The sequence below is a fragment of the Hydractinia symbiolongicarpus genome, chromosome 14 (assembly GCF_029227915.1).
Source record: "Hydractinia symbiolongicarpus strain clone_291-10 chromosome 14, HSymV2.1, whole genome shotgun sequence".
NCBI classification, from domain to species: Eukaryota; Metazoa; Cnidaria; class Hydrozoa; order Anthoathecata; family Hydractiniidae; genus Hydractinia; species Hydractinia symbiolongicarpus.
The window spans coordinates 6019104-6034568 of NC_079888.1; the positions used below are offsets into that span (position 1 = coordinate 6019104).

At 33.9% G+C, this 15465-nt stretch overlaps 1 protein-coding gene across 2 annotated transcripts; it reads right to left on the bottom strand.

Moving 5' to 3' along the window:
- Positions 1-9158: 9158 nt before the first annotated feature.
- On the bottom strand, positions 9159-13423 carry LOC130626106 (uncharacterized). Of its 2 annotated transcripts, XM_057441211.1 has the most exons (4): positions 12203-13423; positions 10546-10780; positions 10220-10451; positions 9160-9948 (listed from the first exon to the last, which is right to left on the bottom strand). In XM_057441211.1, exons 2-4 carry the CDS (start codon positions 10687-10689, stop codon positions 9332-9334), a joined length of 993 nt encoding a protein of 330 aa, XP_057297194.1. In that variant the 5' UTR covers positions 10690-10780; positions 12203-13423; the 3' UTR covers positions 9160-9331. The 2 variants fall into 2 exon arrangements, with proteins under 2 accessions (XP_057297193.1, XP_057297194.1); XM_057441210.1 differs by having other exon boundaries at positions 9159-9948; positions 10546-13423.
- Positions 13424-15465: the final 2042 nt, after the last annotated feature.

The following is a 15465-nucleotide window of genomic DNA, read 5'->3' on the forward strand; positions in this document are numbered from 1 at the left end:
GTTATACTAAATTATCACAAGTAAAAAGTTAATTGGATAAAATCACAAGGATCAGAGTTGAAAGTTTTTAATTTTACTGATACGATATAGAGATCTGTTTTTTTCCAGAAACATGCAGACACCATTAAGTTGGGTATATCTTGCACAATTATGGCATTCATAGAGTGATCCAGGTAAAAAAAAAAAACAATATATAATAATAACATCATTGAGATCTAAAATAATGGCATTTTTGTGGATTACTATTTGCTTAAGTCTAGTATGTAGTTGTCCGTACCAACATCTTGGTAACAATCTAGTAACCAACACACAAACAACTAATACAACATCATAAAGCACTCTTACATAAATGACATCTTCTTTTTTCAAAACCACCCCTCCCCTTCCTCTTCCCAGAGATGCAATACCCCTTGAAAAAAAAGCAAACTTATTCTTCAAAAAACCTTTTTATCCAGCCACGGGAATCCAAAAATTATGGTGAAATTTGTTTGTGGAGATGTTTTAATTATTAAAAATTCGTTGGTAACCAGGTCTTACACAAGAAATCCAGCCATGTGGTTTTTAACTAATGTGGAGGTGAACGTCGACAGAGCATTGATAAAGCAAGCCTTCAAAACTGCACTTTCAGGCAGAACAGACATTTTATCATGGGTTTAATTGTTTGATGATTTGAAAACCATGTTTTTAATTGTTGATGATTTGAAAACCATAGCAGGTCCGAGTTTAATTGATTTTCTCTTTATGCCAACAGTTGTTATTTTTATTCAAACAATTTTAAAAACAAAACCCAGGTGCGGTAAAATTTTGTTAAAATGTAGCTGAACTTTCTGAATGAATTTTGAAGTTTTATTTAAGCCACGTAAATAAAGCTTTTTTTTAATTTGAAAACAAAGCATATTTTTTCCTATTTGCTTGAATGACCTGAAAAATGAACAATAAATTTATGAAAATGACTGTATAGTCATGCATACTATATAGTAGAAAAGGAAGTTAAGATTGAGAGTATACGTAGACGCCCACTTTTCTACCTAACATCCTTTGCATGTGCGCTTTATATCACAAGCGTTACTTGACTTACACATGCTTATCATCACACACCTACTCAAACATCCCTGAAAAAGTCTGACAAATGTTATTGTAGCAATGACCATAATATTACAACAATTCAGTATGTATGTTTGAGGTGAAGGTAAATCGTACGTTGCTATGAGGTTTTCATTAAGACTTTTTGTTATTTGTCCTGCACAAAATGTAGAGTGTACTAACCGCCTTTTACAGAAAATATTTATTCAGGATTCCAATTTGATAATTATGTTAGCTCCAAACAATTGCTGATTGATACAATTTGCTCAATTGATAGGGAGAGAATTCTATGTTTCAAAGGCTGTCTTTTTTGTGGTAAGGTCACCAGAAAAGTACTGTTTTACCAACGTCACAGCAAAAAACAAAACAAATACAAAATATTTTCACTTGTATGCAAAAAATTTAGAAAAACCAAACCTTAAAAGATCTGACACTAAACAATTTTACATCTGACTATTATAAAAGAGCAAATAATCTTCAAAACCAATACAGATTAGTGTCTACCCCACCGAAAATAGGCTTCAGTTTTCTTGATCACTACCAGTCAGTTCATTGAAGAAATAAACATAATCATTTAACTCTGCTGCTGGACCAGATGGTTTGTGGCACCTGGACCAAATGGTTTGTGACGCCGTAGATTAGTGGTTATACAGTATATACAGTCCAAATGTAATCTAACAGATGCGAAACTCGCATGAATAGTTACATACAACAATAACATTGTGATAGCTTTTGTTTTTTTAAGAAAATAATTGCCTTGCTGATAAACAATGACCCCACGCGATTGATTGTTTATTCACAATAGGTTGCAAGATCAATTTTAGCAATCTATTTTGCGCGAACTCTTCTGAAAATTTAAATTGCAGTAATTAAATATAAAAGTTTAGATTGCATTTTATAAGTTTAAAAACGAAAAGCAGCGATAGAAATGTTTTTTAAGATCGCATTTTAAAAGTTTAAAAACGAAAAGCAGCGATAGAAATGTTTTTTAAGATCGCATTTTTAAAGTTTAAAAACGAAAAGAAATAGAAATGTTTTTATTTGTTTCAATAAAAAGTATGTGGAAGGATTATTTTACGTTGTTTGTTAAGAAGGAAATGTTTTCATTGAGAAATGTAGATATTGTATTTATTTTAGAATATACACCATTTGTTTTACGAAAGTAAACCGAAGTTTTATTCTTTTAATAAAAAAACGCGCGAGTCAATGCATCTCGCTATTACAAGAAATATAATTGCTCCGATATTTCTTTGCGAGCACATTGTTTTTGAACACGCAAATATAAACTCGCAGAACCCTTAAGGGATTTAATTATAAAAAAAGACAAATGACTGCTGTCCTCCACGCAAAGGTGTGATATTAGCGTGTACGCGGTAGATTACATTCAGTCTGTACTGTAGCTCTCATACTCTGTGCGGGAGACCGGGGTTTGATTCCTCTTGATGGCGAATCAACATGGGCGAGTGAATGTTACCATAGCCCCGGGTTAACCCAAGCCATGTGAGGGAAATTGGGAGATGGCACATTATGTGGGCTGTTGGATGTTGCTGGGAGTTGTCTAGTAGAGCGCGGGCCCTAATTGGGTCTTCTTAGCTCAAAAAGGGCATTAAATACTCTAGGACTCTCCATCTAAGCCATGGCCCCTCAGTTTGCCTGTAATTTTGTTGAAAAAGTGAAAAAATCTGTTTTAAAGGTACGTAATCACCGTTATCAAAAAAAATTAACATATACATTTTTTATATTTATTTCAAAGTTGAGACGGAGTTATGACTTTCCTGAAAATTTGAGGATATAAAACCTACTAGAAATGGAAATAATGGTACTTCAATATCTTGAATTTATTTATTGTTTTTTTCAGTCGCCATTTTTAAGAATCTTGTTGATCCCTTATTCTCGTCTAATAAGCGGGCCGTCGCAAAATGTACGGGTGAAAGCATAGGTAAACAAACGGCCTTATCTTTAAATGAGCACTGAAACAGAGTTCAATAACATCGCCATTGTGGTAGGCTCCGTTCATGCTGTTCTTTTTGGCTTGTTTTTCTTTGTAAAACATGGCATCAAAAGTGGAAAGAAATTTTGGTTCTGTTTAAAAAAGTGTCCGCGCATAAAAAAATCTGTATCACTTTCTTCACTTTTTGCATTTATTTTTCTACTATTCTGTTCGCCATTGTTTTTGGAGACCAGACAAAACAAAAGAGAAGAAAAAATTACAGCATTGCCTCGTGGTTATTAATTATAATAATTAATGCTATCATGCTCTTTCTTCTTTTATTAGCATGACTGGGATTATTGCATATTATAAGGCAAAACAGGGGAGAATGCTCATTGTGATAGTTGAAGATCGTTGAAGCATTATGGAGATAATTAAATTTAGAGCATAAAGGGGGAATTCTGAAATTTAGGTATTCTAATTGTTTAGATTTGATACTGTCTCCATAAGGAAACGACTAACTGTTTGAACAAAGGAAAATAATCAAAAAGTAAGATAGCTAGCGAGGCCAATCTGTCTTCGGAAAAAACAAAAAGAATTGGTCAGTGTTGCAAAGAAGTTTGATTTCAGCAAGCTAAATGTTTAAATAATAAAGAATAACACAGAAACTTCAATTGATTTATCTGATTTATCACGTCGAGAACTTTGTTGATACATTTATAAAAGCATTATGATGGAAACACAGCTACAGATACTCTCCCTCATTCATTATTTTTTCTGTAATGGCATGAATTCAGCAACCATGTGATTGCTTTTGCCATATTTTCACAGGTCACAAAAAAACTTTGTTGCTCTTACATCCTTAGCAACAAAGGTTTTTGAGAAGATATTAAGAAGGAAATTGCAAATGCTTTTTTTGACAGAGTCGATCATACAATTTTACTCTTGCATGGGAAAAAAACGAATTGATAGAAAAGTTATTATTTGGTTAAAATCATTTCTGACTGGACGATTGCAAAGAGTCACAGTTACAGTTTTTGTCATTTAAAACTGAAAGTAATTTCTGGAGTAGCGCAGGGCTCAGTCTATCTATAATGATTCAACACATTGACCAAAATTATGGGAGTCCCTTCATTTTATCATCTTTCACTGACAACGCCAGAGGTTTATTAAAGGAATCTCCAATAGGCATGCATGCACTTTTCTGTAGGTAAAAAAGCATGACTCTCACAGGGTAAAATGGCTAAAGATTTTTTGAGTAGCATAAGACTCAAAAGAAACTGGAATTAAATTTTAACTATATTCTTGCGGAAATGGTTACACATGTGCAAAAAACACAAAAATTTTTCAACTTTTGTAAACATTGGCAAGTCATCTATAAAACATGAAATTTTTTGTTTACTAATAATTTAACAATCTGAGATAAAGTGCAGATATGGAAACAGTTTCCATATAATGAAACTCTGAAAAAAAAAAGTTCCAAATTCAGAAACCAGATTTTATGGGTTTTTTTTTAAAACAGAAATTGTTTCTGACTTTGAAAACTGTTTTTATGGTTTGGCTAGGGGTAAAATAGTTTAGCTTCACAAATATCGAGGGATATACCCTGTCTATTATTTCCAGAAGGGTGCATGGCTTAGATGGAGAGTCCTTGAGTATTTAATGCTCATTTCGAGCTACGCAGACCCAATTAGGGCCCGCGATCTACTAAACAACTCCCAGCAACATCCCACGGCCCACACAGTGTGCTATCTCCCCAATTCGCCTCACATGGCTTAGGTTGACCTGGGGCTATGGTAACATTCACTGGCCCATGTTAAATCGCCATCAAGAGGAATCGAACCCCAGTCTCCCGCACCGGGTACGAGAGCTATAACCACTAAATTAAGGTGCTACTTTAGGATGGGTTAAATTTGATTAGATCTCTAATAGTAAAAGAACCCCTTAAGTACACCCTAGTTTCAAAAAATATTTTTAAGTTTATTGGTAGGGCTTTCTAGAGAAGAGGGTGACGATAAGCCGCAAACGGCCTGCGTATATAAGGGCGAGTTCAGGCGACTTTTTGAATTAAATTGACAGTTGTCTGCCAAAACCGCCCGCACTTTCCCGAAACATTCCTGAAATGAAACACCTTGTAACATAAACATGACGGACAACAATTGAAAGAACGCGCTTTAAGAGAAAGAAAGTTTATATATAAGTTATTTGTCAAGTAAATCTTATCAAAACCGTAAATAACAGTTCTTTTAAGAACTTAGCTACCATATAGTTATTTCATTTTAATTTTTATACTTTTTTAAATAATTCTTCGAGAGTCATTTATAGTGAAAAATTTTTTCCTTCGGGCATTGTTCGGGACTATGCTGGTTTTTTCGGGCAAATACCTGAATTTTTTTAAAACGCCGAACTTGCCCGAAAACACATTTTACGGCGTATGCGGCTTATTGGCACCCTCGTTTCTAGAGTGGCCAATACTGTAGATTATAATGCAGAAACCCAAAAATAACTTGTGAGTAAAATGGAAAACTATTTCAAGATCAAAAGACAACTCTGACTGTTGATTTGCGTAAAAAGGTCTGGTGGTTATAAAAACAAGCGTTGCAATGAAAGTGGTGTATTTGGAATGTCAAAAACCACCTAAAACACATTATCAAAAAAACAAAATTGTATGACTAAATACTCTAGCTATCTGCGGTTACCAAAAGATTTAAGTTTTATCTTTTCATGACCCTTTTGTTTCCGGAAGGACCTGGTGCCAGCCAGGGGGGGGGGGTAATTCAACAGCTGGCTAGCAGGCAGAGCTGCAAGGTTTGTTATATTTCAGTCTTACCACTTAAATATCCAGCTATTATTGCAACTATTTAAAAGCTCTAAGGATAATAGAACAGGAAAGAGGGAAGCTGGAGAAGATTAAATCCACAATAATCTCAACAAAAGAGCAAGCAAGCCCTGCGTCCAAGTTGTTTTTGTTTTCTACACTGCTTCGTTGCTGCCATTTATCACTCAACATAATTTCAAACCCGCGGGATATATTTATTCACCGCCACTGCACGTAGTGTGAAAGGGGTTCCCGCCCCTGCGACCAAATGGATATGATACAAGTCCGTCGAAAATGTTTCAAGACAAATTTGTTAAAGGCACATTTCTGTTAAAAGAAATATTCAAAGAACTATTAAAAAAAAATAGGTGCTCCTTATTAAATTGAATAAAGACGTGGAAATTATAGGGTAACCCAGAGAGTGAGAAATAATTTAATAGGCTAAAGGACTTCGAACTATCGATTTAGATGGGAAAAAAGTTACGTCTAGAAACTTTAAACTTTAAATTAAAGTGAAAGCAATGCAAATTAAAGGATAAATTACTGCAAAAAAACTCATGATATAACTGCGTACTCAGTGCGGGGGACTAGCTTTTTTCGTGATAATTAACTTTTTCACGAAAGTACATATCTCCCGGTGTCTTAAACATATATAATATATCATAGATTTTAATTAAAATAAATTTTTTGCCACTTGCTCATTCCACTACCACCATGACGGCATTTTACAGTAGCAATTATCTTCCAAATGTGATACATCTTTAAAACAATGGAACATAGAAGCAGCAGGCGGAAGGCACAAAGTCTCGGTGATGGGCTAAAAAATTGAATTCTCCACGCTGATGACTACTGTAATTTTATTGTTTATCCTGTTTTACTAATTTAAATGATTTTTTGTTCCAGCATCAAGAAATTGTTTTGAAAAATTTGTTCTAGTTCCTAGGCCTTTTCTTTCTTTGAAACTTTCTTTCTCTTTTTGGAACATGAATGTGAAAAAGGGAATCTTGAAAAGACATTGAAAAACTTTATCAAGCAACCAAATGGAACATTTTTTTACTTCAAATATAACCATGTCAGCACAACTTTGAATGTTCACAGAGCACCACAGCTGGAAATAAAACAGTAAAAGTATTGCCGAACACGGCGAAACAGAAAAAAAAGTTTAAAATTTATAACACCTGACGACCACAGCTAACCTCGTTCCCAGCAGATCTCTTCTGTGCCTAATATATTCTAATCGTGAGAATATCATAGGCGTAGAAGAGCCCTGGGGACGAGACTGTACCACAGCATATTTTTAGCCATCTCATATAGGGATATAATAAATGACGCGGTTACAATGGATGATTAACATGTTTTCAGCGTGTTTAATTGTAAAAAAAGGAGTTTTCCAACGTTCTTCTTTTCTTTCTTCTTAAGTAAGAAGACTATTTGACGTTTTTGTTCATTCAACTTTCGTAAAGTAAAATGTTCTTTAGCGCATGTTTCTTAAGAAGAGAGCTCAGCCTTTTCTTCTGTGGGTTGGTATAGCTGTACTCCAATAAGTTAGAATTTGTGAAATTAGAAATTTAAGAATCCTGCAAGCTAGAAGAGTTGGAAGACAGCAGCGCAACAGTTTAATAATTTTTATCGTCCACTTTCTTCAAATTTACTCTTAAAACACCTTTTGTTTAAAACTCAGTGTTTTCTATATATTTACTTAATGATATTGTTGACTGGTTGGGTATGTCAAATCAAGTCGCCAACTGTTTGTTTTACCAACCAGATCATTTTTGCTAAAGTACTACGCAATTTGTTGCAGTTCTTTCTGCCGATTTTTTATTTTTTGTTTAACTTCTATCACCAACTTGGGCTATGATATCATTGTCACATGTTGGGAAATTACTATCCCTTTTGACTCTCAGGATGTAAAAATTTCACAAACAAGAGAGCAAGTTGAGTCTTGCAGAACACCTGATGTATTTGAAGTGTGGTAGAGTAAGACCAATCGTTAAAAAAGCTTATTCACGGTTATTTCATTAGTCATTCCACTCATATACTCAAGTATCGAGTGCCGTTACAAGATGCATATAAAAAGGTCGGTGTTTGCTTCAAGTGCGGAAGGTAGTAAATCCCGCCTGGTCATGCCAGAGACAGTAAAGAAGAAAATCTACCATTTCTGCTTAGCTTTGAGTATAAGGATGAAATTGATAACTTATAAGGGACATCCTTTATAACTGGCACCCACTCCATAACAGGAACGTTTCTCAGGAAAGGATCAAGTGACGGTAAAATTAGCGAACAGTTTATAACAGGCACCTCTCAACAATTTGAATCACTCCCCTAAAATTCACTTTCTATGTGCACACGCACAACAATGAGTCATATCAAGCATTTCTTGTGAGAAGTTTGTATAGAAGTTATAACAAAGCTAACAATGCGGAAAACATCTATCGGTTCTAACATTTTTTATATATTCTCCTCACAATCTCGGATCTGATATCTCACAGATTAGCTTTAGCCTTAAGACTTCGGATACTTGTGTAAGGCTGTAAACTTTATTACACAAAAGTCACGGGTAATTAATTTTTTTTATTCCCTTAAGCACGTGTCTATTGTTATATGAAAAACATATTGGTTTTATTTATTCCCGCTTAAATAGAATTAACAAGAAAACGTTTTGACGAAAAAAACAATGAATTTTATGCTTAATTTTGATTACTATCGCTGTTTTTTTTATTCGGGACTAAACACTAGTAAAACAATAATATTCTAATGCTACAATTCAAAATCAGGATTTAAAGGGGCTACAGAACGGCTGTTGGTTTTCGACTTTAGTGACTTACACGAAAGTCGAGCTAATGGCGGCAAAAAACAAAAATGGCTATTTGTTCGGCATGTATATAATTTACAGACTCGAACATATAGATATATCTAGAATTTTTATCTTCTCCAGCCTTAATCATGTTTTCATCTAGAATGAGTCTTGCTGAAATATTTCTTTTTATTATACTTTTCGAAAAAAAATATTGAACCAGCGAGCAAAGTGCGCTGGTCTGTTCATTGGCAAATCGCGTTTGTCAGATTTTTAATATGTGTCCGGGATATACGGAATGTGAGCATTTTAACCGGTTCATAGCCCCTTTAAAGCCAGGTATACTTCTTTGGCATTGATAGTAGATTTTAGTCAAAGTTTAACCAAGATCCGCCATAATGAATTATAAGAATATTTCCACAATGCTATAGACGACATTTTTACCGTGTATCTTGAAGGTAATAGGAACAGCTGGGCCAATTTTTTAAGGTGTTTATGAATTGTTGTCAAAACATTGTATTAACCATATCTAATTGAATACAAGCGAATTTTGACAATAATAATAAGTTAATAATTAATAGATAAAGTAAACAAAAATGCTCACGTCGAAAATTAATTCTTCGGGGGATTGAAAAAATTCCAAGAATTAGCATTGGGCGGGGTACGGAAGGGGTGGGGGTTATTTGGTACGAGAATAATGGTTTTTCTAAGTTGTTTTGGATAATGATAAGCAGCTTGTTTCCTTTTCCGTCATGTATATACTATTGTATTGCACCAATAAATCTAAATGTCCGCCCTTTTGAGGAGTCTTCAGTGTAACCCTGTCTCTTTTTCTGTTGAATTCAGTAGAAATGGGTTTAGCTTTTCCAGGTAACTCTTGGATCTCATAACTTCCAATAGCACATGCTTTTTTCTTTTGGGGAACAATGAATGATTTGATTTTAAATGGACAAGGAACATCTTTAAAATGCTGTTGGTGATTCTGCCAATCTCGGTCAATGGCTTGAAGACACATTCCTCCTCCGTTTGGAGTATCGCAATATTGGATGACGTCTTCACTCTGCAGGTCGGTACTTGTTATAGAAAATCCCCTGAATATGCTCAAATCGCAATCAAGTGCTATAAAATGCGGACCAACGAACCGCAGAGAATCCTTATTAATATGTACTTTAACTCTCTTCTTTGGCGGAATCCAGAGGGATTTTATTTTTCTTCGTTTTATCCCATTCTTGAAAGTAGAATCAGTGGGACAAATATGCTTAAATTTGTCAACTATCTGCTCGTCCGCATTCGTTTTAGTAAATACGTGACAACAATCTTCATCTATTATAAATAAAAAGAAAAAAAACTAGAGAAATAGCAAATAAAGGAAGTGTTAACGAACAAAAAATGAACTTATTTCGCACAATTTAGGGGATATGAAAACCTGGTATTTTACTTAATATATATCTTGAGCACAATACCTTTGGCAACAAAGCCTCCTGGTTCAACAAACACTTTCACGGCAGTAGTAGTATAACCGTTTGGTAATATATTAGATTTTTTGTGAGTTAATTCCTTAAGTTTTTACAAAGCACAAAATAAAAAGTCTTACGATCACAAGCCACCACATAATCTTTGGCGCGTATTTCCTCTTTTTCGTCATTTGTGGGAGCTGCTTGAAATACTATTTCTGTTACTTTCTCCAAGTCAGAATTAACTGCCATTATGCCAGGTATGATAAATTCTTTGTCATCACCTTTTTGGAATTTGATCTTTTGTATCACTTTAGAATATGGAACAAATATAGATTTGATGTCTTCCTTATTAGGTAGCAGTCCATTAGTCTAAAGAGAAAAAAAGAAAATTTAAACGATAAATTTCTAAAGGATTAAACTAGCTTTTTTTTTATTGGCAACCAAAAAAAAACTATTTTTTCACCTCATTTAAAGCAAAACTGTTTAAATGATCCTCATCATCCTCTTCATTTCGTTCAGCATCCTCATATTTGAAATATTTATACAACGCCAAAACATACTCCCGCAACTGCTGATGTCTGCCTGGAGTCTCGAAGGTTTGGAACATGATTGCATTGTACTTATAACATTTTGAGACTAAATATCTTGGAAACCAGTTGAAATAAATGACGTCATCTTCTACGTTGGTAACTAGGGACCTGGGATAAAAATTGGAAAAATTTTCCAAAGCTTTGTCAACCTACCAATTTTGAAATTGACAGGTTGATTAGTGTATCAACCTCCACACGATAAACGCAGCAAAGTGAATTTTACTATGGGGCTTGATGATTCCAGCATAGTAAAATCTAACTTTAAAAAACATGATATCTGTCTTTTAAACTCTTAAACTAAACAACTTTATCAACAAGGCAAAATTCCCTGGGAATGAGGGGGGATGGACGCTGCCCGATAGACGGATTTGTCAAAAAAAATTTAAAGATAAAACATTTTCTTTTTAAAATTTACATACTCTCGAGCCTTCAACCATAGGAGACTTAAATCGTATGGAAAACTTCCGAAATAATGATTCAAACATAATATTCTTAGGTTAATAGCAAGTAAGTGTTATAAAACAAGGTGATAATCGTTCGTTACATCAATTTGATACTTTTTATGTCAGAAACAGGAAAATTATGATAGGGAAACAATTGCCCCGAGTTTGTCCTGAGTGGCCAAAAATAATATACGTCCCGGCTGAAAAAATTGAATTTGAGAGTAGCTACATAAAGTGGTTTCCACATGGCGCTTTGTAGAATGTCAATGTTGTTATCTTTAATAAATGGTCACTTTTTGCTGTATGTGACTGTGCGAAAGTAATCCCTGAAAAATGTGATACTGATAATTTTTATAGCGTCAAGCGTTATAAAGAAGAAAATATAATTAATTTTCTATTACACACTTTAAAAAAAATACAAGTAAAGTAAAAATGTTTAGAAAGTTATGTCTGTCCGAGAATTAAGCCGCAAATCTGTCGGACTTAATCGTTAAGGGTGGTTTCCTTACACACATAAGATTCAAGCTGTCAGTAATTTTTTATGTCTAAAACTTGCACGCCAACAAACGATGAAAATGTCGACTATGCTTAAAGCAGATGTAATTTTCAAATGTCGAAGAGAAACAACCTATATCTCTTTAATAATCGCCGTATTCCGTCTGTCTGTTTATGCGCGAGAAAAACGTTGTGCTACGGACACACGAAATTCGATATAAACGGGACGGGCAACCCCGTGGATTTTTCCACGGGTTACCGGCCTATATTTTAATATATTATATTATAATACCCGAAATGGAAATTCTTTAAAAAAAAAAAAAAAAAAAAAAAATACCCGTATACGTCTGTCCGTCTGTCTGTCTGTCACGCAAAATGGTAGCTTAGCTGCGCAAGTAGCGAGACGCACGCGATGCGGTATAAAAAGGACGGGCGAACGCGTGGATTTTTCCACGGGCTAACGACTTACCTCTATATTTTAGGACTGGTGGTGTCGGCTATAGAGAGATCATTGTATTTAAGTTAATGTTTATGGAAACAATAGTTACACACTGTACTTATCAAATATTAAAAAAGAAAATTGTGAACTTACCTGAAACTATTTTTGCGTAATCTATACTTGATATACCTTTCACAAGACCAAGAAACCTTGTAGACAATGCATCTGCATCGTTTCCAACAGCCTCTGTAGCATTTGTTTTGTCTTTTAGTGTACCCAGATCAAGTAACTCTTGTTTGATATTTGGATTAGTGATCTTCAACATAGGTATAACATCATTCCGTACAACATCTGCAAACTTCTTACTGTCAACAGGTGTGCATAAAAGAACAATGAGGATAAAAACCCTACAAAGTTTCATGATGGTAGTGTAACTGCGTTTCTGTGAATGTGAAAATCTTCTTTCTCAAACTTCTTTTTGTGCAAGTAAAAATTATCCGCACCAGTAGTTTATTTAACCTTGTCTAAATTTAAAGCAAGCTAAAGTTCATTGTCACGGTCACTGCTCAAACGACTGAATTTGCAAACTTCTGTGCATTAGCCCTAGAAAAGGGTGTCATATCAAAAAATAGTTTGTAATTAGCTACTGGCACGCGATCCGCATATTTGAATTGCTTAGCCTAGGCTTGTTTAAGTTGTTTTAAATAGATTTTTAAGTAATCTATATTATAATGCCAGTAAATGACTGTCTGTCTGTCTGTCTGTCACGCAAAATGGTACCACAATTAGTGAGACGCATGCGATGCGGTATAAAAAAATCAGGTGAACCCGTCGATTTTGCCACAGGCCACCGACTATTATTACTAAATAATGATCTTTTCACATTTAAATGAAATGTTTTAACTTGTGGTTCAGATTTTTTTTTGACTCAAAAATATACTCCAGAGGAATTCGTTGCAGAAGTAAATGTTCTTCAAAGGTTCTTTTTTTGCATTATTATTCTTATAAAGAAAAACCCAAATCTTTTAATAATACAATAAAAACTGTAAATTTTCTATTCCAAATGCGTTAAAATTGGAAAAAATATTATTCTCCGAACAAACCCACTATGAGTGATTGTGTGATCGGTATACTATGTTTTAAATTATTAACTAAATTATTTTGGCATTTAAAAAAAAGGAAAAAAATTATAATACAAATATTCGCTTTAAGTGAGTAAGTGGGAACACACTTAGTTGGTCAAATATGTTTTTCTTTGACTTGAATTTACAGAGAGGGGTGCGTGAGGAAGAGCATTGCAGCATTGTGTCACTCACAAAACATGCTATTAATCGTTCACTCAATTCGTTTACTATTTGTTCATTCCGAAGTTATTGCCCCCGAAGAAAAAAGAAATAATAATCATTGAAATTCACCTATAAATATATAAATTTTCATTGTCCTGTTTTTATTAGAAGGAAAAACATTGAATTCCAAAGTTTTGTGGTCATTTTTGATCTAGCTGTTTATTACATGAGAGGCGGGGACGAGACAATTGCCGGGACAGGACATTTGCCGCGATCTTGCTCTGATTAATAGTTATACTATTTTACTAAAAATCACTTTGTGTTTATATGGAAGATTTTCGTCCCGTCCGGCTAAGTGTGTGTTTATATGAAAAAAAAACCTGTCCAGCCTGAGCCATGATCGGGGTTAGCTAAAGGATTTTTTAAACTCTTTTTCACCCGACGTATTTATTTTCGACCAGTCCTTTATTCTTGTGTGTCCATCATATTTTGTTTATTATTTATGTATATATATATTTATATTTTAATGTCTTTTTATATATTTTAATTGGACACATATTTATAACAGCTTTTAGTTGACATGTGTATGCAGTTTAAATATTCGTTAAATAAAATAAAAAAAATTAAAAAATTAAGGAACAATATAGTGACTATAGGAAGAGTCTAAAAATATTAGCTACCACATTATCTGATCGATTGCTGTCATGAACAAATATAATATTGTCCAAAATATAATATTGATTTATTATTTGATCAATTACGTTTAAACATCGTATTTCGAAATGAAGATTTTGCGTGTTTTTCTTTTTTACCGTTTAGTATGGTTGCTCTCAACAATCGACAAACAGTATGTTGTTTCAGTCGATCCTAAGTCTACAAACATTGATGGAATCGAGAAAGGTGTTGACCTACTCTGTACCACCAGAATTCAAAGTATAAACCGCTACAACTTGGGTGCTGGTGAGTCACTCCTTTTCTCAGCTTTTTTAATGTTATTATTATTCTTAAGTACTTCAATCGTAGACAAAATTAATATAACAAAGGCCGGGTGAAATATAACGTTTTCTTATCTTTTTTGATTTTCTAATTATTTGCAAGACCAAGTATGTTTTTAATTTTTGACCAACGTTATACCTTAAAGTTATTAAAAATTATTTTTTTATATTAGTTTTTTTCATCTTCAATATTATTTTTCATTGTTTTTTTTTTACCATTAGTTTGAGAAAGTTGTTCGGTAAAATATATTTCTTGCTATGGACGAGTTGCAGCTTGGCGTAATGTGATTTTTGTGCACGATACAGGCAAAATCTATACAACAGATCGCAAAAAACGAATAAATTAACATTAAAAGCAATTTATGTAAAATTAAAACTTAAGGATACTTTAGGAAAAAGTAAGCGTGCTTCGACTGTTTTATCGAACACGTGTCATCAAAAAAAAGGAATAATATTCATCTCATTAAAAATGGCAGCTGATCCAGCAGCACTTGTAGTCTGTTGAACTTTTGGATCCAGGTTATGAGAAGGACCATTAAGAAAAATCAAGAGATTGGGTCACTCAATAACATTGTCAAGGGGCTAAGGGGTAGAAGATCGACTCGAATTCAGAGAAATGTTCACAATGGACAATACAGACTTTGAATACATACTGACTAAATTTTCTGATTTGATTTCGCCAAACCAATGAGTTTGATAAAAAGTTTCGCAAACAAACTTCATCAAACTGTATAAAACAACATTTTTTTTCTTCTTGTTTACATTTTTTTTAAAGATGGTTCAACTTAAATTTATCAAACATTATGTAGTTTGGCAACAAGTTTGATACGTTTGCTCTCGCCTTTAAAATCTATAAATAAATGTGAAAAGCCAATTTAGCTTATTGCCTGTCAGGATGTGATCGCAACTCATCTATTATGTGCAGAATTCCCACAATTAATTACTCAATTTATAACAACATGAATTTTAGCTTCCATCCAAATCATTGGCAGCATCCTTGCAATGGTGCCAAACATCGGAACAAATATAGCTGCGCCATTTGCTACTGAAGGCGCTAGAATATTAGCTGAGAAAGGAATGGGCAAAACAGCAGAAGCCTCCATAGTTGAAAAGTTAGTAAGAACTATTAAGTATT

What these genes read in the sequence shown, in the direction of transcription:
- LOC130626106 (XM_057441210.1), bottom strand. Translation starts at nt 10,689, where the DNA reads ATGTTCCAAACCTTCGAGACTCCAGGCAGACATCAGCAGTTGCGGGAG. An exon ending in ACAGTTTTGCTTTAAATGAG is followed by an intron (nt 10,452 to 10,545) that starts GTGAAAAAATAG and finishes TTTTCTCTTTAG; the next exon opens with ACTAATGGACTGCTACCTAA. An exon ending in TTATGTGGTGGCTTGTGATC is followed by an intron (nt 9,949 to 10,219) that starts GTAAGACTTTTT and finishes TATTTATAATAG; the next exon opens with ATGAAGATTGTTGTCACGTA.